Source organism: Pezoporus occidentalis, unplaced genomic scaffold, assembly GCF_034315485.1.
Source record: "Pezoporus occidentalis ecotype Australia unplaced genomic scaffold, CSIRO_AGI_Poc_V1 ctg13, whole genome shotgun sequence".
Taxonomy (NCBI): Eukaryota; Metazoa; Chordata; class Aves; order Psittaciformes; family Psittacidae; genus Pezoporus; species Pezoporus occidentalis.
Genome location: NW_026913103.1, coordinates 8000520 through 8025865, shown reverse-complemented (window position 1 = coordinate 8025865; position 25346 = coordinate 8000520). Strand labels below are relative to the sequence as shown.

At 36.9% G+C, this 25346-nt stretch overlaps 1 protein-coding gene across 1 annotated transcript in view; it reads left to right on the top strand.

Annotated features, from left to right (window-relative positions):
* Positions 1-25346, top strand: part of ME1 (malic enzyme 1) — a 172175-nt gene that overhangs the window by 37535 nt on the left and 109294 nt on the right. The window contains exons 2-3 of the mRNA XM_062608286.1: positions 2659-2792; positions 9418-9567. Coding sequence (XP_062464270.1) covers positions 2659-2792; positions 9418-9567 — 284 coding nt within the window. The remainder of the gene's footprint in view (positions 1-2658; positions 2793-9417; positions 9568-25346) is intronic.

The window sequence follows — 25346 nt, the reverse complement described above, 5'->3', positions numbered from 1 at the left end:
CACATCTTTTATTACAGTTTGGGTGCACTTTAGGCGATTGAAGTCTGTACCATCCAGGTGCACACAAAATCCGGATTTCAGGAAGAGAAAGGATTGGGTAAAGCAAGCTGGACCTAGAGCCCTCTCTGCTGGATGGCTGGGAAACAACATTTCAAACAGGAAAAAAATAAGAATTCTGATGTAGAAAAGAAAATCTGTGAGGCTAGTGCAAGAAATCTAGACATAAACAACAAAAATTATGTAGTTGAGCTCTTCCTGTTATAAGCAGATGAAAGAACATACATTTATTGCATAAAATTGCCTTCTTTTATTGAATCATCAGGAAATCCTTTTTAATGATAACTCTTTTCTTTTGAGCTTGTATTGTATCTGAGGGCTAAAAAGGAACTAACATTCTCTCTTACAAATTAGAAAAAATCATTGTATCTGTGCCAAAGAAGAGTATGCAAGTAAAGAATTTTAAAACCACGTATAGCATAGGAGGGGCAGATGGGTGTGGTATTTTTGTAGTGATGCCCAAAAGAAATTAACACTTACTGTAGAAGCTGTAGCAAGATGTGGAAAATATGCTATCCCAAGACAAAGTACCTTTTTAAAAGGGCACTTGGCAAGATGTATCAGCTTTTCATGTGACTGTTTGAAATATATTTTCCAGTAAGAGGGGAAACCCTATCATAGTAATTCAAGTTCCTATCTTATTCCTGAGGTGAAGGCAAACACAGGCTTTTGAATATTTTTCTTTCAGAAAATTTGACTGAGACTGGGGAAAAGAGAGATGCAGATAAGTGAATTGCCTCTTTATTGCCAGCACTAAGAAATCCACTGAAGCTATGCAGCTCCCTAAGGTCCATCCATTTGGAACTGATGCTGAAGAGTGTGTGTGTGTGTGTGTGTGTGTGTGTGTGTGTGTGTGTGTGTGTGAGCACACATGCACAGCTTTTGCGTGTTTTTTTTTTTTTTTAAGTCAGAAAAAGTTTACTGGAGATGAGAGGGGTCAACACTGAATATACTTGTGGGAAATGTCGACTCTCCCTTCTTCCATGGTCTTTCAAATGTGGTAGCAGCTGAAGACACTCATGACATATCTGGACACAGAAAATTCATGTAGAGACAGGAGAAAACAGGGTTTGTGTATACTTTCTGGAAACCATTGGAATCTGTGTGCATGGAAAACAGTTATTGACCTTTATTAAACTTGGTTTATGTGTGGGAGAAGCATGTTCTGGAAATGTTTGATGTTTGGTAAAGCATTCGTAATGAAATTTCTTTTTCTTATTTTTTTTGTCTACTTTTTTTCAAACAACAGTAATATAAGCATTTGAAAATTGTTTAGATTAAAAATACCTTAAGAAGTATAGCTTAGTAAGAGACAGGAAGATTTGATAGTATGTTTTTCTTGCTTGAAAGTAAGACCTGTGAGGTGAGTGTTCTTTGGGGAAAGGGAGGTAAAAGTAGGGAGAAGCCTGTCCAGTTAAGCAGACTGACTGCTACGAATTTATCATGTATCACCCAATAGGTGTGCAAAAGGCAGTAATGGCATTGGGTAAAGGACTGTGAATTTGTTCTCTTCAAAAGGCAAGAGTAGTTCAAATGTAGGATGATCTGCCAGTACTGCTTCTGATGTGGAAGCAGTGCAGGCGTGATGCCAAAGGAGGGCCGAACATGTCTGTGGAGCCACCAACCAGTGGGTATAATGTGAAACAAATAGATGGAGATTTCATAGGTCATTTATGGAAGAAACTCCTCTGACATTCCTTTTTATCCTCTAAAACTGTCAAATGTCTGATTGTGTCCATCAGTCTTGCCTGGCTGTAGTTACTATCACAAAGTAAAGCTTCAGTAGTCAGAGTACTTGGTACTAGCATGCTAAACCCATGGTAATATTTCTGCTGTTAAGGCATCCTCTTTCTTACAATAGCTTGCATAATTTCTGAAGATCTGTTGGACAAGACAGACCTCGTTAGAGCAGCTATTTAGCAGTCTCTGCCAGTCCACAAGTTGGATTTAGGTATTAAGCATTCTCTGACTCTTCATGTAACATACTAAATACTTTTAAATGTCTTTTCTGGATGTAATAAGGAAATTCAGTAATTCTGTACAGACTTTTCTTACTGTAACTGAATGTGCATTTGAAAAACAGACTAAGTTTACATCAAACTCACTATCACTGTGTTTCTGTTGACTGACTTCATTAGGCTCTTTGACTATAAAATGATACCGATGACTTTATTGTACCACAGAGTTGTGTTAAAAATTTGCATGAAAACTTGAGATATCTTGAAAAATTTCCAAGTATTAAAAGCAAAATTTTTACACTGAAGATGAAAATGCTTTGTGTTTAGAAGATAGCCAGAAAAATGACTGACTGAGAATATACTGCTGCTCTCTTCAGCTGTAACTTAATAATTTTGCAGGTAACAGTTTTGCAGTGTGAGAATACCTTAACTCATTCTTTGCTGGGATGAAGTTTTGTACTATACAGGCCTGTTCTCTTATGACTCAATAAAAACTTTTTCCAAAATCATTGCATAATTAATTATGTTTAATATTAAATATTTTTTCTGATGCTGACTTTACCTGTGCTATATTTTGCTGCAGTATTTTATTAAAAGGGTTATGTCATATATAAGTATATCCGGATTTTATTTTTCTTTTCAGGGCATGGCTTTTACCTTGGAGGAGAGGCAGCAGTTGAATATTCATGGATTATTGCCACCTTGTTTTCTTGGTCAAGATGCCCAGGTTTATAGTATTCTTCAGAATTTTGAAAGGCTGACATGTGACCTAGACAGGTAAAGTATGGCTATGAAACTTTATCCTATTTATCAAACCATAAGTCCCTTATATTTTTCAGTGGTACTACAGATGAAATTTTGTGGTTTTTTTTCTGAGCAATGGTGGTTGATGATTTAGAATCATTAAGCTAACTTTATACTTGTGCTAAAATGCTTTCTTCCAAAAATCAGCCTCTACTTTAAACTGTAATATTCCAGTGCTGTTCATATGAACTTACTATTTTCAATAAGCAAATGATACAAAATTGTATTTTGGGAATACTTTGCAGAAAATTTGCTCCATTGTGTTAAAAGAAAGAAAAGAAAAATCTATCTTGAGAGTTGGGGAGGGAAGGAGCATTTTTAACTTAATCCACATACAATGGAGACAAATAATACAAAGTAAAAGTACATATAAATATGTTTACAAATAAATGTAAATAAAATGCAGACTTTTTCCCCTAAATCTGTCCCTGTTAATGTCTGTATATGATTAATTAAAAACTCAACGTCATTATTTTCCACCTATGAGTCTTCTATTGCCTTTTCTCTTTTCCAAATAAATAGTTGGGTAAGGAAGACATTTGTTTCCTGTGACCAGACTTTTCTAAAATAAAAGTGCAAACATTATATTGCATCCATGTGTCTCGAGCATTAGACTGTAGCTCACCGTTTTATACCATAAAGCCAGTTTGTCGTGTAATGCCTTTTTGAGTATGAAAGTGACGTTGTACTGTGCAGCTTTGCACAGTATGGTATTTTTGTTAGTAGAGTTTTAGTGATGTACTTCAGGTGAGAAAACTAGTCGGCCTTTGGTTCATAGAAATAACTTTTTTTTTCTCACTGATAATATGATCACTAGTCAAAATATTTCAATTAAGAATTCAATAATTAAAATCATAAAATATCTAAAAGCTGTACTTATTTCCCAGTCTTATTCTGTGGCTTGTGGCACTGGTATTTTCTCTACCAAAATTTTTGGTCCAGGTATTTGTATCTTCTCCTTCCCATTTTGTATGAATAAACAGTGTGGCTCCATTTATAATCCTAGATAAACTGGGCTGGAGTCTCCATCCTTGGAGATATTAAAAACCTGATTGAATGTGGTCCTGGACAACCTGCTCTAGTTGACTCTGCTTTGAGTAAGGGATTGGATGAGGGGTCTCCAGAGGTTCCTTCTGACGTCAGCTAGGCTATAATTTCATAACACAGATCTATAACAATTAAGAAATAAGCTTTCAGAGGTAATCTTGGAATAATACAAATTTGGGTAAATTATCAGGCTGGTCCATAAGCATTTATAATTATATAAATCCACACCTCCTTTCTCTCCAAATGAAATTGTTTCTATAAGAAATCATATGTACATTTTGTACAAACAGTCAGCAGGCCTAGATTGAGTATTCACATCATGCTATGCTTTGGTAAAGATATATTTTCCTCTTATGTTAATAGGGCACTATATTGCTGTGTTGTTTTGTCCAGTTTTTAGCAAAATAATTTTTTTTTTGAGTTACATTAAAGACCACTGATGGAAAGGCTTTATAACATTTGCATGCACAAGATACTTCCTTTGAAGACTGTCAATGATGACATCTTGGGCTCCTTTGCAGAGATAAAAACCACTTGTGTGATGAGCGTGCCAAAACTTGCACATGCAAAATGTGATTTTGCAGCTGTGTTTGAAATTGTCAGACCCTTGACTTGCATTGGAGTATGTCAGTAGAAACCCTGCTCTGAGAACACATGCATTACCATGTGTGGGAGCTCAGTCCTTCAAGGCAATAAGCAAACTCTGGTCTCCTGTACTTATACTCGTAGCATAGCACTTTAAAGGGAAGAGTGACTGTGATCCTGCCGCAGTTACTCCTTGAATACCTTTACTGATGGAGAATACTAGAAAACATTGACTATGTAAAGTGCTCCTTTTACAGGCAGGTGCTCAAGAACAGCCTTGCATAAGAGCTTGCATCTGTTGCTTTCTACTGAATGTAAATCTACTAATTCTAAAAAAAAACCCCACATTTCCTCCAGTATGCATCTGGCATAGTCTTTGCTTCCATAGGAACAAGGATTGAAAAGAGATAAAGGGAAGCTGTTTTTTTTTTTGTCCTAGAGCATGGGTTTGATAGTAGGTGTATAGCTGTGTGTTTTATGTCTAAATACAAAAGATTAAGCACAAGCATTTGAATACTGCAGAGGTGGAAGCTGTTAAGTACCTTAGACAAAAAGGTATTGTCTGATGAAACATTAATGCTGTGTATCGCAGCATCTGACACTGGAAGAATTGTAGCTTGCCGTGGTTTTGACTGGCAAGAGGGTGTGTGTAAATTCATAATGCTAAGCTGATAGTACCATGGCATGACATGTTTTGGCACAGATGAAAGTCTTTTGCTGACTTGCAGCATAGAATTGCTGTATTCTGAAGTACCAAGACTTCATACACAAAATAAATGTGAAACAGCAGCAAATACATTGCCTGGTATGCTTGGCAAAAAGCAAGCCAATAACAGGAAATAATTCTGTGCCTCTAACTTAATTTGGAAAAGCTGCAATGGGTTCTGCAAGTAATTGAATTTTCTTTTTTTTCTTTCCCCTGTATGGTCTAAGTTGTCTTTCTTCTTGCTCTATGTTGATTTTGGTCGATGAGAAACTTAACAAGAGCCTGCTTCAGTGTGCGCTCGCGGCCCAGAAAGCCAACCGTATCCTGGGCCGCATCAAAAGGAGCGTGACCAGCAGGTCGAAGGAGGTGATCCTGCCCCTCTACTCTCGTGAGACCTCACCTGGAGTATTGTGTGCAGTTCTGGTGTCCTCAACATAAAAGGGACATGGAGCTGTTGGAACAAGTTCAGGGGAGGGCCACGAGGATGATCAGGGGACTGGAGCACCTCCTGTATGAAGACAGGCTGAGAAAGTTGGGGCTGTTCAGCCTGGAGAAGAGAAGGCTGCGTGGAGACCTCATAGCAGCCTTCCAGTATCTGAAGGGGGCCTGTAGGGATGCTGGGGAGGGCCTCTTCATCGGGGACTGTAGTGATAGGACAAGGGGTAACAGGTTCAAACTTAAACAGGGGAAGTTTAGATTGCATGTTTGGGAAGTTTTTTACTGTAAGGGTGGTGAGGCACTGGAATGGGTTGCCCAAGGAAGTTGTGAATGCTCCATCCCTGGCAGTGTTTAAGGCCAGGTTGGACGAAGCCTTGGGTGGCATGGTTTAGTGTGAAGTGTCCCTACCCATGGCAGGGGGATTGGAGCTAGATGATCTTAAGGTCCTTTCCAACCCTAACTATTCTATGATTCTATGCTTCTATGACACTGAAATTGTTACCCCTCACACAGCCAAATCTTCTGCCTAGTCTTTTCTTTTTTCAAAGAGTCACACTGATAAAATGTTACACTGGATGTGTGAGCATTAGGAGAGGTGCAATCAAATCACTTTTCCTGAGAATGCTGTTATTTTTTTTTCTTGAAGTTTTCTGTCTTTAATAACATTTCTGTATAGATAGTGATGATGCATAGTAATGGAGCTTAATTATCTTAGGTTAAAATTTAGGTTAATTATTATAGGTTAAAAATAATAGCATTTCCTCCCACTTTATTTGCTCTCATGTTTTGCAAGATAAGAGTAAACAAATCTTTTGTATTTTTTGTTGTTGTTGTCTTTTGTTGTTATGTTTTTTTTTTTTTTGTTACTATTCCATTTTGTCTTGTAAAATGAATTGCCAGTGATAGTACAGCCAGTTATCCTAAGGCATTATCAGTAATTTTCTAATAGTTATATTGGTTTTCTTCTGGATTTTGATGATATTTGGTTTATATCCTTTTGTTGCTACTGTACTTCATTCCCTTTGTAATAGCAGACTAACAAGAAAATTTCTTAGGTGAATTAAAGGCAAGGGGGAGAAGTGACATACTGAAATTTGAATGCTTGGCAATCTCCTATGTCTTACTTGCCAGGCCTTGGTTTTTATCCTCAGAAACTATTCCCTGAAATTTCGTTCAAGACTCTTTGTCTGAGGACAGATAATATTCTTCTCCCTTTTTATAGCACAAATGATTGTTCTGAGTGTTTATTGCTTGTTTTCACTATGTTTTCAATTAAGTGTGGGGTTCTGTAAAAGATTCCATTAAATACTTTGTTTTAAAAATATCTTTTTTTTTCTAACACAATGCTGAAAACCACTTCATGCTTTTAGTTGTGTAAATTACTTGCTAAAAGATGCATACTTGTTTAATGCATTATACCCAACACCACATTGAGTGTGAAGCATTTTTGGTTTTCCACTTACGAAAGAATTTTTGGCAAAGTCAGTACCCCTGAGCAAGTTACTGTGCCAAGAAAGAAACGGTATTTTATACCTGCCACTGAAAAGTAGCTTTCTGATCAAAATTATTCTTTTCTAGAAATGTTTTTCACTTTCTTATATTATTTCTTATGCTGATTTGGGTACAGCCAAGTATGTAATAGTTGAAGGTATAAACAGTATGCAGTTATTATTGTTGGATTTTCTTTAGCATATTCTAAATGTAGAAGTGGTATGATAAATGCAGATAAGAAAATAACCCCTCAATTTAATGCTATAGGGCAGTAAAAACAAAATGGGGAATTTTGCCAAATAGCTTTTTGTTTTGAAGCCCTTGAGGATGCCTTTTGCTAAACCTTTAATTACTTCTGTAAAAGAAGCTGTGCCTGACCCATCCCTGGCAGTGTTCAAGGCCAGGTTTGATGGGGCTTTGAGCAACTGGGTCTAGTGGAAGGGGTCCCTGCCTTGTGGCAAAGGGTTGCAACTAGATGATCTTAAAGCCCCCTTCCAATCCAAACCATTCTATGATTATGATTAAAATGCTCCAAGAATTCAAGGATATTGAATGATATGGTATATCGTAATGAAACACTGGAAAAATGAAAGGTTAGTAGGGAAATGCAATAACAGAAAACAAACTTTTGTATGTTTGTATATATTTGTAGCTGAAAACTACAAGTGCAGGGTATAATTTAACCTTGGAGAACAGTAAAATGTGTATGATGGAAGGTAGCTCAGGATATCTTATGGTGATGGTGTTCAGACTCCATCTTCAACTCTTTGGTTTCTAGATCTTTATCTGTTTAGGGTCTAAAGTACCCTTGGTGACACAAAGAGAGGGACACCATTTTGCCTTACTTCTGTCACTTCATTGCAATACAGCTAAATGGACAGTATTAGCTTTGCTTATAGCAATTGCTAAAGGTTTATATAGCAGATCGTGAGAGAAATGCTTCCCTTATACAGGAATAAACAAGCTAAGTGTGAACAAAACAAATGCAGATTTACTAAGCTGTTCATTGTTAGACATTTACCTGAGTATATTTCTGTCTTCCCAAAGCATGAATTAGATTTTATTGATGCATATAATGCATAAGCATCCTGAATGAAAGTTCATGTAAATACTATTTAAGCACACAAACCTCCAGGCTTTTGGAATGAATGTGTTGTATACATTTCCTCAACACTTGTGTAGTAAAATAATAGGAATATCAAACTTTTGGAGTGTAGTAGTAAATCATTGTAAATGAAAAAAAAAACAAACAACCCACAACCCACCAACAAAATCACCCCCCCCCCCCCCCTCCAAGCAACATATGTAAATTGTATGCATAAATTGTATGCATAAATTAAGTTGAAGTTTTTATGGAAGCTTTTTGATATAGAAGACTACTTAATTTCTTAAGTAATACTTAACCTTACTAAAACTAGTGAATAGAGAGGTGAGCTTTAGGATCATCGAATTCCTAAATATTAAGTATTCACAAAGTGACTGGGGTCATACCTGTGTGAACTAATGTAACCTGAAGTCACTCATAGATTTGTATCATCTGTCATCCTCAGCATTGAAATATGGCTTCATGGTTGGGATGTTGGAGCAGTAGTATATTTATTCAAGACTAAAGTGATGGTAGTCAAAAGTAGATCAAGCTAAGCATTGACTCTTTTCACTCTTGTTTCTCTAATTATTTTTTTTTCCTTATTGGTTTTCTTTTTAAATATAGAAATTCTTCAAATGCCGTCAAAACTTGATTTCCATTAAGAGATAAAATATTGCAGATTTCATTACTAACATAGACTTAAGGGATGAAAGGCTGTATGTTTATGCTTTGTTTTTAAAAGCTTTGTCTGCAGTACTCAGGTAGACATTTGAGGTATTTATTTGAGGTATTAGTCTGGATTTAAGAGAAATTTCTGTCAAGGCAAGAGCAGTAAAAGCTAACATTTTGTTTCGTTTTTGGGGGCAAGAAAGTAAGCTTGTTTAAGTTTTACTTAGTGGTGGTCTTATTTCAAGTGGAACAACTGATCTGAATGGATTAGGTTCTGACAGGCCAAATACTCAATTGCAGCATAATGTTTTATACCTTAGAGGGATTATCTTCCTTTATATGTAGTGTTTGTCAACTTTGTGATGGTTTCAGCTTCTCTCTGTCTCAACCAGTTTGTTATCTTTTGTGTCTGAACCATTTTGTGCTAGTAAGACAAGGAAGAGTTCAAATACTCTTAACAAGAAAGAAGCTGTTATAGAACGAACATAGCTTCAGTTAATTATCTAAACACCTATGTATTTTGGAGTTTACGTTATATGTTCACTTGATGTCTAATTATATATAATTCTCCACAGATACATTCTACTAATGAGTCTTCAGGATCGAAATGAAAAGCTTTTCTATAAAGTGCTGACTTCTGATATTGAAAGGTTCATGCCTATTGTTTATACTCCCACCGTGGGACTGGCTTGCCAGCAATACGGTTTAGCATTTCGGAGGCCAAGGTAAGTAAGTGTATACTTCAAATGAAAGTAATTGTATCTTATTTTCCACTTGGCAGATTTCTGTAAGGGTTTTCTAACATAGCTGAATGTAAGACGAAACTGCAATGATAATTAAAATTACGCTTTTGATGTCCATTAAATAATAATTTGTATTGCATTAAGAGGGCAAATAGTTGTTTTAGTTGTATTAAAACATGGGTACATTTTTAATCTTGTTAACGTTTTTGGAATCCTAGTTGCATGTCACAAGACTAGAGAAGAACGGATCTTTAGTCTTAGAATAATTTACTTGCAGACATCTTAAAAATAATCAGCATCATCAAAGTGTCCTTCTCATTGCTTAGAAATGTATTGTTTCATAGGTTGGTTGCTGGAATTCTTTTATTCTGTATACAATATCTGTATTTATAGAGTGATGAGGAAGTAGTATGAAAGAAGGATATGTTTCTCTGCACCTTTGAACATCAGCTCACAGAGCATGAGATTTATGATGGTTACTGTTAGAGAACCTTATGTGTACCAGTGCCTTCAAGTGCAAACTGGAACAACGCTTTGGAGTCTTCTGTACGATTTTCTGGCAAAAGAAGAGATAAATGGGCTGTATGTGCATAGCTCTGTTAACAGAAATGGGTTTTTACAGTCAAGGCATTGATAGAAAATAAGAATCTTGCAAGATGAAAGGGAACAAATGACTGCTCACAAATCTTCAGCAGGAGGTATTTGAGGGAGAAGACTTATGGCTTCAGGGTTTTGTTGTTATTAATGTAAAAATCATTTTGGCCTTGTGACTGACAGAATGAGTCAGGACCATCTGGCCAACTGAAGAAAACAAGAATTCCCACTTCTATGCACATTAAAAAGTTCAAAAAGACCTCAAGAATGCTTACTTAAACTTGTTTAACAATCTGGCTTTCAGGTGCCTCTCCTAGCAAGAGAATTCATCTCCTCCCCCCCACCCCTCCCCTCCCTCAGTATTGAACACCACAGTAATTTTATCGCCCTTGAAGGAAGTGCTAAAATGGAAATTAAGTCTTTGCTTAAGCTGGTCTCATTGCTCCTTGTTTTTGATATCCAGTGCTGTATAAGATATTGCACAAGGACTACCTCTGCACATGCATGTACTTCTCACTTTCCCCCCAGACCTGTGGGAAAAAAAACACACCCCAGTTAAATTAGGCAACAGTTCAGCTGTCAGTCTGCAACTGTTGAGACACAGCTTGCAAAGGCAACTGAAACAATTCACCAGCTCCCCTTAGAGTTTTCAGACTCCTGATCCTCATTCTTCAGTCTGAACCTTAGCACACTCTAGACATGGGGAAAAAAATGATTGGTGAGTTAGGGACAGGGAGAGGGAGAACTTCAGCTTTTTGTCTTCTTTTTTCTTTTATTATTATTTGGTGGAATTTTTATCTGCAGAGGACTTAGAAAAATGCCTTATTTTTTCTCCTGTAGATATTAAGACTGAAGTCCTAGTTTGCATAGCTCTGTCACTAATAAATTTATCTATATAGTTAACTTGAAACAAATTACACTATAGCATCCAGTTAACATATATATTGGGAAACAAGGAATTCTGAATTATCTCATGCAACTAAGCCACTCTATCGTCTCCTGTAATGACAACTGAGTAGACTTTAAAACTTTGTGAATTTGTTTGAATCATTAATATATGTCATCACAAGCTTACACTTTATTTTCCTTTTAGTTTTAGATATGATATAAAAAACTTTCAAAAGCAAGGCATAATAGCAGTAATGCATACATTGTGCAGACTTTGGAATAGCAAGCTGAACTCTCTCAAGTCAGCAAATGACTGCAAAATAAAACTACCAGTGCATATAACAGTGCATGTTCCCTGTGGATTTTCCTTCGTTCTACTTTAAAAATCTTGTTATTCTGGCACACAGGTAGCGGAATTCTGGTGAAATATTTAGCTATTCTGAGCAGTGACAGTGATGATCCAAGTGCTCATTGAGCATCCTTATATTTGTATGTTCGTGAAAGTATGGTTTTATTTACCAGTATTGGAATGAAGACTGATTTTTTTGCTCCCCAAAAAGTGTTCATTTCCTTATAGAAAATGAGCAAATTCAAGGTAGATTATACTACTGAGATGATTTCTGTCCTTTATCATTTAACTTAAAAATTACATAGCTTTATAGGACGTCCCATAATTTAATATTTAATACTGTTTTTCACTGCAGCTGTGCTGCTAATTAATGAATGACATTTTAAACCATATTAAATCATGTTTTAACTGATATGTCTCTTGGTATTCAGTTGTATTCTTGAGCTACTGAAGTCAGCCTTGGCTATATTCATCAGTCTCCTGCTTCCCCAGCTACATTTGTGCTTTCTGTGCGTGACTGTCTGGAGAGATGTACAAGATATTTATAGAAGTCTGGTTTTATTTCTAGTCCTGCTGAATTGCCTCACTACTTTCAAATACGTGCTTTTAATGACTCATTGAAGTAAACATGGCTGAAAAACGTGTACAGTCTTCTGTCTAATGAGGATCTCATATATATATATTTTTACTTACGAGCAAAATGTCATCTGCCAAGTCAGATGCTTATTCCTCCCTGTAAAATTCCCAAGTGTTATGTTCATGTTATCTCACTACCTGCTCTCATTTTTGTCCACCACCCAGCTGATGCCAGTGTTTATCAGAGGTGTTGGAGGAAAGGACTGAAAAGAAGTTTCCTTTTGAGAGACACTTTGCTGCTTAGGAAATACCTCTCCTTTGTGATCTTCCACTGTGGTCTATTACAGAGATCTGTTTTTTTTCTAAGAAAAACCTTTTTTAAGTTATTCCAAAATCAATTGTGCAAAGCGATCAATTTCATTTGGTTTGAAATTATATTCTAGACTGACTCATTTAGTATTTAGCATTATATATTAGCATCCCTCATAAACAGCATCCTCTGTGGGTTGTACTCACAGGGAATTTAACATACAGAAGGAGGAGTAAAAGATAAACTCTTGTTCAATCTATACATTCTCATGTTTTTTATTAATTCATTTTTTCAGTTACAGTTCATGGGAGAGAATTGTAGTTGTTCATCAGTAAGAACTGTGTATCTGTTTTATGCTGACTCATATCTAAATGCTGTCTTTACTGATGTGAATTTTTTCTTTCAGAATGTTTATTTCAAAGTATTTTTCTTACTGTTTCTTCTTACAGCTCAGGAAACATTTGATATTTCATAGTTTAGATATCTTATTAGAAACAGACTCGTTTGCATAGGCAAATAAGTTAATTACCAAAGTGCTACAGCTTATATTTATCACACTGGAAGCTGCAAGGCAGTATCTTCCTATGCAGTTTAAATGTGCAAGGGTTTGTTTTTTCTATTAGTTTTATTTATGTTCTGAAGTGAGTTTCAAGCCTCTGGCTCACAAGTTATGTCTTCAGGCAAGGAATAATGGAAATTAATTTAGGGTTTACAAAATAGGTGTCTCATGGGATCATTAAATGAGATCATCTTCTGCGACTCTCTTACATCTTCTGAGAAGATTATACAGGCTCACATGATGTGGTTACAGTTATAGAAGGACACAGTGGCTCAGGCAAGATGTTTTTCATCCTGAAGCAGTATTTTGCAATTATAGAATAAACATTCATGGCTGACCAGCTGAACATCTGATTAAGAAACATTTCTCAAGAGAGCCAGCTGCAAAGTAATCTGACTCACTGGTTTGAAGCTTGCCTGGGTAATTGACATTAGTTTGTAAAATTCAAACTCAACTCAAGATTGTGTGTACTTGCTCATTCAGCTTAAAAATTCAGCATGTTTAAGCTGAATATTCAGCGTAAAATGCACCAGTTTTCATGAATGAGTGTTCTTCTAGAATTAAACAGTACAGATCTGATAACATACCTGTAACATGCACCTGCCTACACCACATAGTTCCAGAAACATAATTTAGAAGACCAGTATCACTAGTCTTCCTCACAACCTTTGAGGAGGATGAGGGAAGAAAGAGGCTTCTCCAGGGGGTAGGTCAGAAAAGTAATTTGGACCTGTACAGAGAAAAGCTCTAAAGGCTTACACTGGAAATGTGATGGAGTTGTGGTTTTATTGCAGTAATCAGGCTATCTGTACGGGCATTATTTCAGAATTTCTAGCAGGTGGTCACTTTTTGGTGCACAGTTTCTAGCTGTCATTTAAAAACACATTCCTAAGGTAATAAATTCTTCAGTTGCTCAAAGCATGTCCATACGTATGACAACTTTTGCTGACTTACCAAGAAACAATCTATTTCTATAAATGGATTTCTGAAATATCAGTTCTTTCATCCAAAAAGAATAAATATGGGAAAGCTCAATGGAAATTTCCTCTAAGAATCCAAAATTAACTTTATATATTGTAGAGAGAACACCCAGGAGTTTAAGGTTCTTGTGTAAACTCAGCATTCAGAGAGAGGGGGAAAAATTGCCAAGTATTGCTCTGCTAAAGACTTTGGATGTTGTTAAAATGTTAGGTGACTGTTTATGTGTTTCCATTCCTAGAAGGAAAAGCCATTTCAAACAGAATATGAACAGAGCCAGTCCTGGTAACAATTGCAGCCACACAGGCATGGCAGGGTTCCTTCGAAATAACTTCCTCATGCAGTCACACTCTGTCAAGCTGACTAGGAACAATTTTTGAAGTAACTATATTGAATCTGATGCTGCGTACTGAAGATACAGATGTAATCTCTTAAAAGGCAAAGTATGTCAGCCTAAACTTTGAAGCTCTGTTTTTTTTTTCTTTTTTTTTTTTTTTTTTTTTAAACTGTATATAAGCAGATCTTGTCCACCAAACTGTTCTCATGGAAGTTTTCTTCTTAATAAGTCTTTCAACTCTTTCTTGTTTTCCTTCCTCACAAATGACTGGCATATCTAGAGGTCTCTTACCCCGAGGCTAAGCAAGATTACATTTTTGAGCTGACTTTTAACAAGTATTTAAAAATTTTGTTTGGTTTAACTCTGTTAATATTTTTACAGAGCACTTGGAATGTTACTAACAGTCTTTAGTAGCAACTTCTCAGAAGGCAATTTATCATGCTAAATACTAAGTTTACAAATGCTGATATTATACCAGATTGCTGCCTCATTGAAGTGCATGACTGGCTGAGCAGGTACAAATTTGAGACAGGTTCCTTCCTCCATATTCCTCGTAAGGAATGTATTTATTTACATTTATTGTAGGTATTTGTATTTACAGCGGTTCAGATGCACTGTACTAAATGTAACTGCTGCAAGCGCGAGTTCTTTTTTTTGTACCCATAGTAATGTTTACATAGGGAGAGCCAGCTGCAAGATAGCATTTTTTTTTTTATAAAGAAAATTAATTAGAGAATAGAGAAATATTTATTTCCTGTGACAGAACACACAAAGACCTTGGTGGCAGAAGTTGAAGTCTGTTTGCCCATCACAAGGTTGATCCTGTGGTACATTTCACATTTTTTTGTTGTTGTTTCTAATGAGGCTTTCATTGGAGTCTAGATTTTTCTTTTTCTTAATTTCATTGGATGCTTTTGACATCCAAATCTCTTCAGAAATCAGATTCGGTTTAAAGGAGGCCAAAATCTTGTCATGTACTCCTGGATCACATGAACCAGGAAAGTTCAGTTCCTGGTGCTTCTTTCTGAATGTCTCCCCCTGAGATACGTGGCATTTTCTTAATTGAGACCAGAAGGCCAGGATTCATTTGACCTATCTTCTTCACCAGTATAACTGCCCCCTTAGATTTCTTTTTAGCACATCTAGATGTTTTTTCCCAGGCAAAGCAGATACATGTATTTGTGGAGACTGTGTTAATCTGATTGTTATTATGGATAATTGTCTTAGTAGCTTCGTGTAGATAACACTGATTATTGTGTAACATCAAATTATATTAAAATATATAACAGAGCAATAGTTTCAGAGTTATTTTTCCTAACAGTTTTAATCTGAAAACTATGCAGAATTGTCATCTGGCAGCATAAAAAGAAAGTATTTTGATTTTTTTACATGGTCTCTTGTAAGGGCTTGATCCTTATGGCAGTCTCCGAAATGAAAATGTGTTGTAATAAAGACATAAAATACAGCAAAAGGCTTCTTTGAAATAGCCTGTTGGAGTTCCATTCTCCAACAGATACTGGTGTGGTTGTGTACTAACAACATGGCTCAGGTGAATTATTCCAACTGAGAATTAGCATAGCTGTAGCATTTCTTCTAATTTTAGACAATCTTTCTCTTACTGACTTCAAAAGCTTGATGATCTTTGGCAGTTGAACCCCCTCAGCAAGCACTTTTGAAATATGTGTTTGTCATTTTCACTTCTGTCTCTTGTGAACAGTGGTTGACACTTTATAGGCAGCTTTTGTCTTAGTTTTTTGTTGTTTTGTTTGTTGGTTTTCTTTTTTTTTAATAACCTTTCTATTTAGTTCAAACACCATGACATCTCATGACACCCAGTAATTCTGTTCTTTGGCATGCTCCAGTCTGCTCTGTTACCCTCATCAAGCTAAAACGTTTTGCTTCCTTGGTTCGAAAGAAAGGCTAATGGATCCTCCTAGCATAACATGTCCTGCTCTGAGAAGTTGGAGAATTTGCACAGCGTGAGATGTTGAATTTTTCTCCTCTTCTAGACTCTCTTCTGGAAACACACTATGCTGGAATGTGTCCAGCGTGGTCTGTCAGCAGGCAGTAATGCTGGGGAGGTGGAAGGTGTGAGAATCTTGCGTAGAAGATGTCAGTTTGCCTCACTTTGGTCTTGGAGTACTCTGTAAATGTTAAGCCGATTTCTCATTATAAGAAATAATTGAATGAAAAAAAGTTATGTCTTGTTTTTTGAAAATATTAGGACATTCGTTAGGTTATATGTGTATGGTAATCTGTTTTTTTTTTTTCCTGAATTATGTTAAATTCATGGCTTTTGGTAATATTTTGGCAATAGGTTTCACCATTTAGTTACAGTGTCAATTACTCTATTTTCATTAAACATGTGCCTCAGAATAAAATTGTGAGTGATTAGCCTGTGCTGAACTGAGGCTGCATAGTCTTGACCTAGCATTATGAAATACAGCGTCCTACATGCAGTGTTATTTTTTTTTGTATGTACTCAGTGCTTGCATGTAGATATTACCTACAGCATTAGTGGAAGAGGATGGTATTTGAAGAAGTCATGCTTTGAGTTACTCTTTCATTTAGTCTTGTCTGAGTTGGGGCTTTGTGTGTTATTAGTCTCTTCCTACTCTCATGAGCCGTGCACATGATTTCTTATGCAGGTAATCTTCCAGGGGCTTTTCATCATGGTCATAAAAGCTTTGTCCTAAAACACATCACAAGCATGGAATTTTTGGCTCTCAGACCCAAGTTTGTACCTCTTGATGGTGCATTGCTCTGTTTTTTCTGGAGGGAGTACATCTGGGCTGTGAGCAGGAGGAAATGAGGCCATCCCTACTCCAAACATGACTCCCAAAATGTTTGGCAGCCGTCAGTGTTTGGTTTTTTTCTTTCCCTTTTTAGCACAGTCTTCTGAGGAAGACAGCTAGCAAGCCTTAGGGCTCTTCTGCAGATACTCTTGTCAGTTTCTGTGCCAGAGCATCAAAATTAAACTACTGGCCATGCCTGTGTCTGTTGCTTTGTCCATTTTCTTCACACAGTCCTGGATATTTCCAGGGGATTTCTCTCCTCATTTAGTTTGTATTGTTATTTTTTGCACATTTCCAGTATCTTTTTCTCTGAGGTTAAACCAGAAAGTTTTCCCTCCTCCATGGGTTTGGAGGACTCAAATTTATCTCTTCAAGGGTCTACACTCTGAGCCAATGGGAACTTACTTCTGTGGGTTTTAGTTTATGATGATTATCTTCTCATATCCCTGTTGAGAGAGTCTCCAGAAACAAAGACATTTCTTACTGATGCATTTCACCACATGGGAAATACAGTTTGAGTGACATACTAATGCAGTATTAGTATATATTTTATTAGACCCTTCTCATTTGATGTGTTATAACAGTCATCTCGTGGATCTACGTGCAGAGGACTGGACAGAAAGTACATGATCCCATGTTAAATGTCTTTACTCTGACTAATCTTTTCTCTCTAATGCCAATACCACATAAAAGGTAAGCTATATCCTTTTCAGCAAATAAATTGTATGATTGCATCTTTTAAAATAGGGTTTTGTTTGTTTGGTTTTTTTTTTTGCAAGTTTCATATCAATAACTGGGACTTGTACCAATATATATAACAACATCACTCTTCAATGTCTTTTTTGTTTCCTGCATTTTTAGAGAGATTTTGACTCTATGCCAACCCTTCTGGTTGCAGGCTTTCAGATTTCCTAAAGTAGTACACTCATTAATGAAATGTCCTTTAAGGGCAGAGATTTTACTTAGTTTTCACACCTTGACAAGGCCAGAGACTTATGAGTGACACTGAAGTATCAGGTAATACAGTATGGCAGAGGTCTACTCTTTGGCTCTGTCCTACTCTATTCAAGTAATATTTATCTTCCAAAATTTTCCCCTCATGAAACAGCCTCTTTAAACCTGCCAGATTTATACGAGTCCTTAACTGTCAACATCATTTGGCCCCCAAAACAAACCTTTTAAGAGTCACTTGCTTCCTTAAGAGAGCCATGACTTCCCTTAGTTAACACCTTTTCAAGGGCAGACTGTCAAATGCCACTCAGTGTTTGCAGATGGATGGTACTTCATAGAAACATGGTTTGAGTTGGAAAGGACCTTAAGATCACCTAGTTCCAACCCCCTGCCATGGGCAGGGAAATCTCACACTAAACCATGTCACTGATGGCTTTGTCCAGTCTGGCCTTGAACACTGCCAGGGATGGAGCATTCACAACTTCTGTGGGCAACCCATTCCAGTGCCTCACCACCCTCACAGTAAAGAACCTCTTCCTTGTATATAACCTGAACTTCCCCTGTTGAAGTTTTAACCCATTGCTTCTTGTTCTATCACTGCAGTCCCTGATGAAGAGTCCCTGTCCAGCATCCTTGTAGGCCCCCTTCAGGTATTTCCTTCAGGAGTTTGTGCTACCCCTGGACTGTTTATGTGTTTTTCACCTGATTACCCCCACTACTTTGTCAAGCACTGCAGGGCGAACTGCTCCAGATGTGGGGTGTGGGAAGTTTTGGAAATAGCCAACCCTACACCTTGGGGATCCCTGCTGTGTGGCCACCCGCATGCCCTCAAGGACGAGTGAGGCCACTTCTTTACCTCTTGTGCAAAATGATAGCTATAGTTGCCTCCCAGCTGGACTGGGGGGCTTTGAACAGCCCTGAAGTGACCTGCAGTTGACAGTAGTTTGCATACTGCATCCATTCCACTGGGCTGAAATTCTGCACCATCCTTGCACTCATTTGCAGCAATGCAGACAAGTGGCAGCTGGCACCATGTGAATAAGCAGGATGGTCCAGGATTTTTTTCTGGTGTCTTATCAGTCTTTGAAACAGGAACTTGAATTTTCAGCTTTTCTTGTCTAAAGAGTGTGGATGCCTTTGTGGATCCTCTAGGACTGTCCTCAGAGTAAAGTGAGGAATAGAACTGATTCTGGTGGCTCCAGCATAAAGCATGTGATAGTTTTGGTTTTAAGATCTGAATCCCTTGCGTTGGAGACTCAAACTTCTTTGCAGTTAGTGATCTCCAGTACCTTGTTGTCAGCTTTACACCAAAGTGTCTCAAGCCCTAATCATTTGGACTGGCTTTCAGGAGAAGAACAGGTTCATTTTAATCTTTAGGAGCATACTTAGTAATAACAAATATATTTCTGCCATCAGTTTCAATTGACCCATATTTTGCTTCAGGGATCTGGCCATCACATTGCTGCTTATGACATATATGCTAGTTTACTACTGGGCTTCTCTCTAGAACAGTGCAGCTGGTTTGCTGTAGGAGATCAGGTAAATCTTTCAGTGCAGCCAAATACAGCCAGAAACCATAAAGTTATAATCTACTTTATCTGTGGATAATAAATGGTCTAGGTTTTGGTGAAGAGAGGTTAGGAACAGAGGAGAAACCACAAGCTTATTTACTGAGGCTGTTGTACACACCTTCAGTGTCAGACATGCTTTTAGACTGACAATATTGGGTCCTTCTAGAAGACGTATTTTATCTTGCGGTGTGCTGGGACATCTAAAGGACTCTGAAAGAGGGGGACAGGAATTGTACGGAAGCTTTGAAGTAGTTAGAATGAAATCACTTCTTCCCAGTAAGTGGTGTTCATTGCACAATTGGAGTCAGCTGATCTGAACTTCAGCAGCTGTGCCTTCTTTGCTGAGTGTTTCTACACTAGACACCTGTGCTAATGGCTAGTTAATGCTTATGTTGAACTTGCTGTTGCTGGGGCATTAGGAGTTGTTTACATTTTGGATAGCAGTCCTTCGGTTTTCATAAGGGTGCCTATTCTGAAATCCTCCTAGAGGAGGTAACACTCCCCAGGGCAAGCGCTGCAAAGGTTGCTTTGAAGGGTGCACTTACATATGGAGGAGCACTTGACAGAAGAAGAACTGCTACTTTTTTTTAGCTGTTAGCAAGCCTTGGAAATGTGAAGGGTGTGCAGTCACAGGCTATACTCTTACCCTTCTGTGTGCTATTTAAACTTGCAATTCATTGCTTGGGAAGTACTAAGAAAAAAAGGCTTGTTGCTTTATCCCTTCCTAAGGCTAATCTGTGGAAGGGAAAGGGTGTACTTCCAGATACAAATGTGATATAAAGGAAAAAAAAAAAGTTATTATTGCATGTATTTACCAGCAGCAGGGGTGTATCAGTTGGCAGCGTGAGGATGTACCAAACAACTGTTACAGGTGACTGACAAGCATTTAGTGTGGTGGTTTGGTTTGGGTTTTCTGTTTTATACCTGCCTCTCCTTCTAGGTAGAGAGGTTTATCCAAGTCCCTAGTAATTCCCATTTCTGTCTCCTGATACTGCAAAATGAGGCACGAGTATTTTAGATGAGACACCAGTGACTTAGTAACATAACAGTACTTCATTAGCTCATTCTGTATGTATCTCAGCCCATGCCCAGATGATGTTTTCCTTTAGGGGTGTGCTTACACTGGAATTTCTCCAGCTCTCATTTTCTGTACATTTGTTGCACGTTCTTTGGCACCACCCAAATCCCCTGCTTACATATTCAGCGTCTTCGCTGTTCAATAATACTCTCATTACTCAGCAGTCCAACATCATCTCGTTGCCTTTCCGATACAAGATATAGCAGCTTTTAGAAAGCCCCCCAGTTACTCCTGCAGCTGTGTTTGGTGAAGTCCAAAAGAGAAAGGAAGAACTCCAGTGCACTCACTCTAACTTTGCAGTAGTTTGAATATTTTAACATAGCTTTCTGTCTTGGTCTAAAAGCTTTCTAAATAGATAGAGTAAATAATCAGATCTTAAAATGGAAAATTGAAAGTGAAGAGGAGGCATAAAGATTTTTAGCCTTTAAGAGCATTAACAATGGGACAGTTGTGTCTTTTAATATACCTTGTGTTTCTCTGTATGCATGGCTAGATGCTTTTAGTCTGGGAGATTATTACATGCTACTTTTGAGACTCTCATATGCTGCTAGTGTTATGAAGCTTCTGAAAAAGGCAAGAGACAAAAGTTGAGAAATAGTTTATTGTGAGGTGTCCCTGCCCATGGCAGGGAGCTTGGAACTTGATTATCTTAAGATTCTTTCTAAGCCTAACTATTCTATGATTCTATGAACAGGAATGAATCCTTTTATTTCTTGCATGGCATTTTCATCCTTTTTAGCAAGGTTTTTTATCTTTATACACTGTTTTTTTATGTACACTGTTAAATAAGATGTTTCAGCAGTGTGAATTATAATTAACTTAAGAAATACAAACAAACGTAAAAAGACGAGGTCATAGTAACTTTACCAAATCATAGAGTAGCATTAACATAGTGTAATTTGCAGTTGGGTGGAGAAAGGTTAGGTGGGCATTTGTTACCCTGTCCCGTGCCCTCTGAATTAAGTGATGGCATTGAAAGTCAGTTCTGCTTTGTCTAAGCACCTTATTCTGCTAATGAATATTAAATAATTAAACTACATGCAGGAAAAATGGTATTTTTTCAACAACAGCTGAGTGTAAGTGTACAAGAGGCTGCTGGGAGCTTAGATCAAATAGATAAAACAGTAAGAAAGCAGATAAATCAAGTGATTCTTGTAAGAAAAGCCAGAAGCAGATATTGATAGGGAAGGCATATATCAATTGGCAGAAATAAGGGATGGACTCCAGGGAACCATTTCTTGAGAAATATTTATATAAAAAAAGGAAAGCAAGCTTCTGTTTGAGCTGAATGAGAACCTATACCTTTGGCACAAAGATGGTCAAAAGCCAGTTCTCATTTTTGCCTCTTTATTCTGCAGTCAGCTACATCTGGTCTGGATTTCTGCTCAGTCTTAAGGAAAAAGGGAATTTAGGAGACCTCAAAAATTTTTTTTTAGTGTATACTAGAATAAGGAAATTAACTACTGGTTTGGGCTTTTTGATAGAGTATTCCATCTAAGGGAAGAGCTTGCTGTTGCTGAGATGAAGCTTTAATGTATCTTACACAGCAGTGTCTTCAGAGAAGTTCATCATATCGTGGCAGCTTTCTTATAGCAGAGGTTATTTTTTGTTTTAACTTCTGGAGTTCTGTAGATTCATCCTAAGCTCATACTAATGCACAGGTTTGCTGCACTTTATGTGGAGTGGCAGGTTGTTCATGCTGCCTTTTTTGGGCAATGGTATGTTGATGCTGACTTTATGCAATGAAAAACTTTGCATGGGGTCATGACTGGATTTATATAAAAAAGAGGAAAAGTAGAAGACCATTTGCCTGTAATGGATGAGGTTAATTTTTATGACAGTGGGCCAGACACATTCCAGATGTTTAATGCTTAAAATGTTTCCTTGGGGTTCCTTCTAGGATAACTTTTTTCTCAAATTTTACAATAAGGCTTTTATAATTTTAATATATTTTATATATAAATATATATATAATAATTTTATAATAATTTTTGATTGAGTCAGAAAATCACTAGTTTATTCTTAAATATATTCAATTCCATATAATTCAATACACATTATAAGATAACAGAATACACAATTCCTGGGCTTTGCTGGTAAAATTTTAGTACTCATTTTTTTTCTGTGGGTGAATTTCAGAGCACTGGTATGTTAGAACTTTGTTAACATCAGATAATGCAAGTCTTAAAAATAATCATGTATGCCTCTTGGTTTCTCTGTTTGAAATAGAGCTGGACCTGCAGCTTTTTTCCCATGTTAAAAACTGTTGTTGGACATAGTCCTAAAAATTTGTCTGTCTCATGCATTCATGCATGTTGTAAATTGAACAGGAAATAAGAGAAGTAGTGCTGCTGATCAGATCATTTGCATTTTTCTGGTTTTAAACTTATGTTTTTGAAACAGAAAATATAGACATAAAATTAAGGAAATGACCGTGCTTTTGCTATAGATGCAATGGTTGTAACAAATTGGTTAAAACTGAGAGGCCAAAAGAAAACAAAAATTGGGTGTGGGATGGAAGTACAGCTGAACCCTTCTTATGCCAAGGGCTTACTACCACAGCATGTTTTTGGAATTCAAACTAAATTGATCTATGTTTTGACCAGTTCTTGCAACATCCAGTTGAATTTTCTAAAACATTTTAGTTTAAAATCTGTATTTAAAAATTACTCAGATTTTAACTAAGGCTCTGTTGTAGATTTCTGTTATTATATGGTTTTTAAAGATGAGTGCTTCAATAAGTCAAACACTTCAGTTTGGTTTTGTCTGGATTAGTTTGGTTTTTAGAAAGTATTTGTGAATATGTGTAGCTTAATTAAAACATTATTGTTAAAGCTATTATATTTTTTTTTGTAAGAAATTTGTCAAATTATGTTATCAAGCTTTTCAATGATCCCAACCACTAACATAAGAACAAATAGGATATGAACAAAATACCAATTAAAAATCACAATTACTAGCTTCTTAGGGTGAGAATTATACAATATTCCAAATATTTGGAATTTAAGTTTAATACAAAATTAGTCACATTAGTACTAGACAAGGATTTATCTATTTTGCATGTGAATTTGTAAGTAATTTTTTCATTTGGTAAAAAAAAAAGTTGCTGATCTTAAGTGTCAGTTCTGTGATAGGATTATGTGTTAGTAGAGAAACTTTCATTACTTTGAACCTGTAACTCAGACCTAAAATTCCCCATTTGCTGTTAAAGATTATTCTGTTTCCAGGTGGCCACGGAAGCCCAGCTCATTTGTTGTGAAGGTAGAACAACAGAATAAATTATCATGCACAAGTGGAATAGTTTTTGTAGTTGGTGAACATTTAACAGATACCACTTAAATGCCATTTTAAGATGCCAACACTTTAAAACCATGTTGTTTAGGATCAGAAGTAAACTATGCCTGTTCTCTCCACTCTGCTGATTATAGTGGAAGGAAAATGGTTATAGTCAAAGCAGCAGTGTTTATTTGAAAATTAATTTTATCATCTTTTAATAACAAAAGTTTTGCTTTCAAATGCGCATGCTTTGTGCAGATAGCCTTCTAAAAGCTTCATGCTGTGTATCTCACTCAAATTTCCCATTATGTATCGCAGTAAACCAAAAACTGTAGAAGCAGGTGGGCAACCTTGATGAAAGGGGAAGGAAGGGGGGTGTGTGTGTGTGTGTGTATGTGTGTGTGTGTGCGTGTGTGTATGAGTACGCTCTTGCATCCTTCAAAATGGGTGATTTCAGACCCAAGTGGTTCTTGAACAACAATGCAGGTACCCTTTATGCCTCCAGCTGTGTCTCTTGGGCATTATCTTTCTGCCCGGTCTCTGCGCTGTGCTTGCCTGTATAATGATGAGTTGAGACACACAGAAGCCAGCCATATTAATCTCTTCAACAAGTTAACTTTCAGGAATGTTAAAAACAGTGTGGATGTATGAATATCCAATCATATGGATTATTTTGCATCAGCAAGACTTCATGCTTCTCCCTCAGATGACGCTCTGAGAGATGGTGATTGACTGTGAGATCCCAAGGAAGATGCTTATGATCTAGCTGGTGGCAATAAACTGAAGCCCAACTTTTTATTTGTTTGTTTGTTACTGCATCAGATACTAAAAGTTTAAGGAGAAAATTATTTGAATGTAATTTCCGTGAATGGTAGGAGAATAGTCTGTGAAATAACTGAAGCTGAATAATTCTTGCTTTTCAACTCAAATTGCAGTATTTTTAATCTCTTCTACAATTTTAGTAATTGTGGGGCAAACCACTCGTTCTATACCTATAGTCAGCTCTAAAAAAAAAAAAAGTTTCTAAGGAAGAAAAGTCCATTTTGTAAGGGTTTAAAAATGGCTCAAATAGCTTCTTTCCTGTCTCTTTGTTACTTCTCTTGCTCAAAGAGAAGTTACATCAAGCTTGTGGTATAGAAGCTTGTTTGATTTTGTCCTAAGATTGAATAGTTTGAGTTCATCTTAAAATATGCTGGTGGTAAATTGAGATCCGTACTTTTTCAGTGTTATGCCTACTTTATGTGCTAAAATAATTTCTGTCTGCTGAATTTATTTCCACCAAAAGCAGAAATAGCTTTCTGTGTATGTTTGAAGTGGAACACCATCCAAAAAGCATTTGATTTTTAGGAACAGCAAAGCCCACTAGGACAGCTATTTTCTTTTTACTGCTAGCATTCTGTACCAAAAAATTGGGAAAATTCACAGTCTGTACCGAATTTTCACCTCAGGGGAAGCCAAGGCAAAATAACTGCTCTAGCTGACCAGGTTCTGGAAGGTGG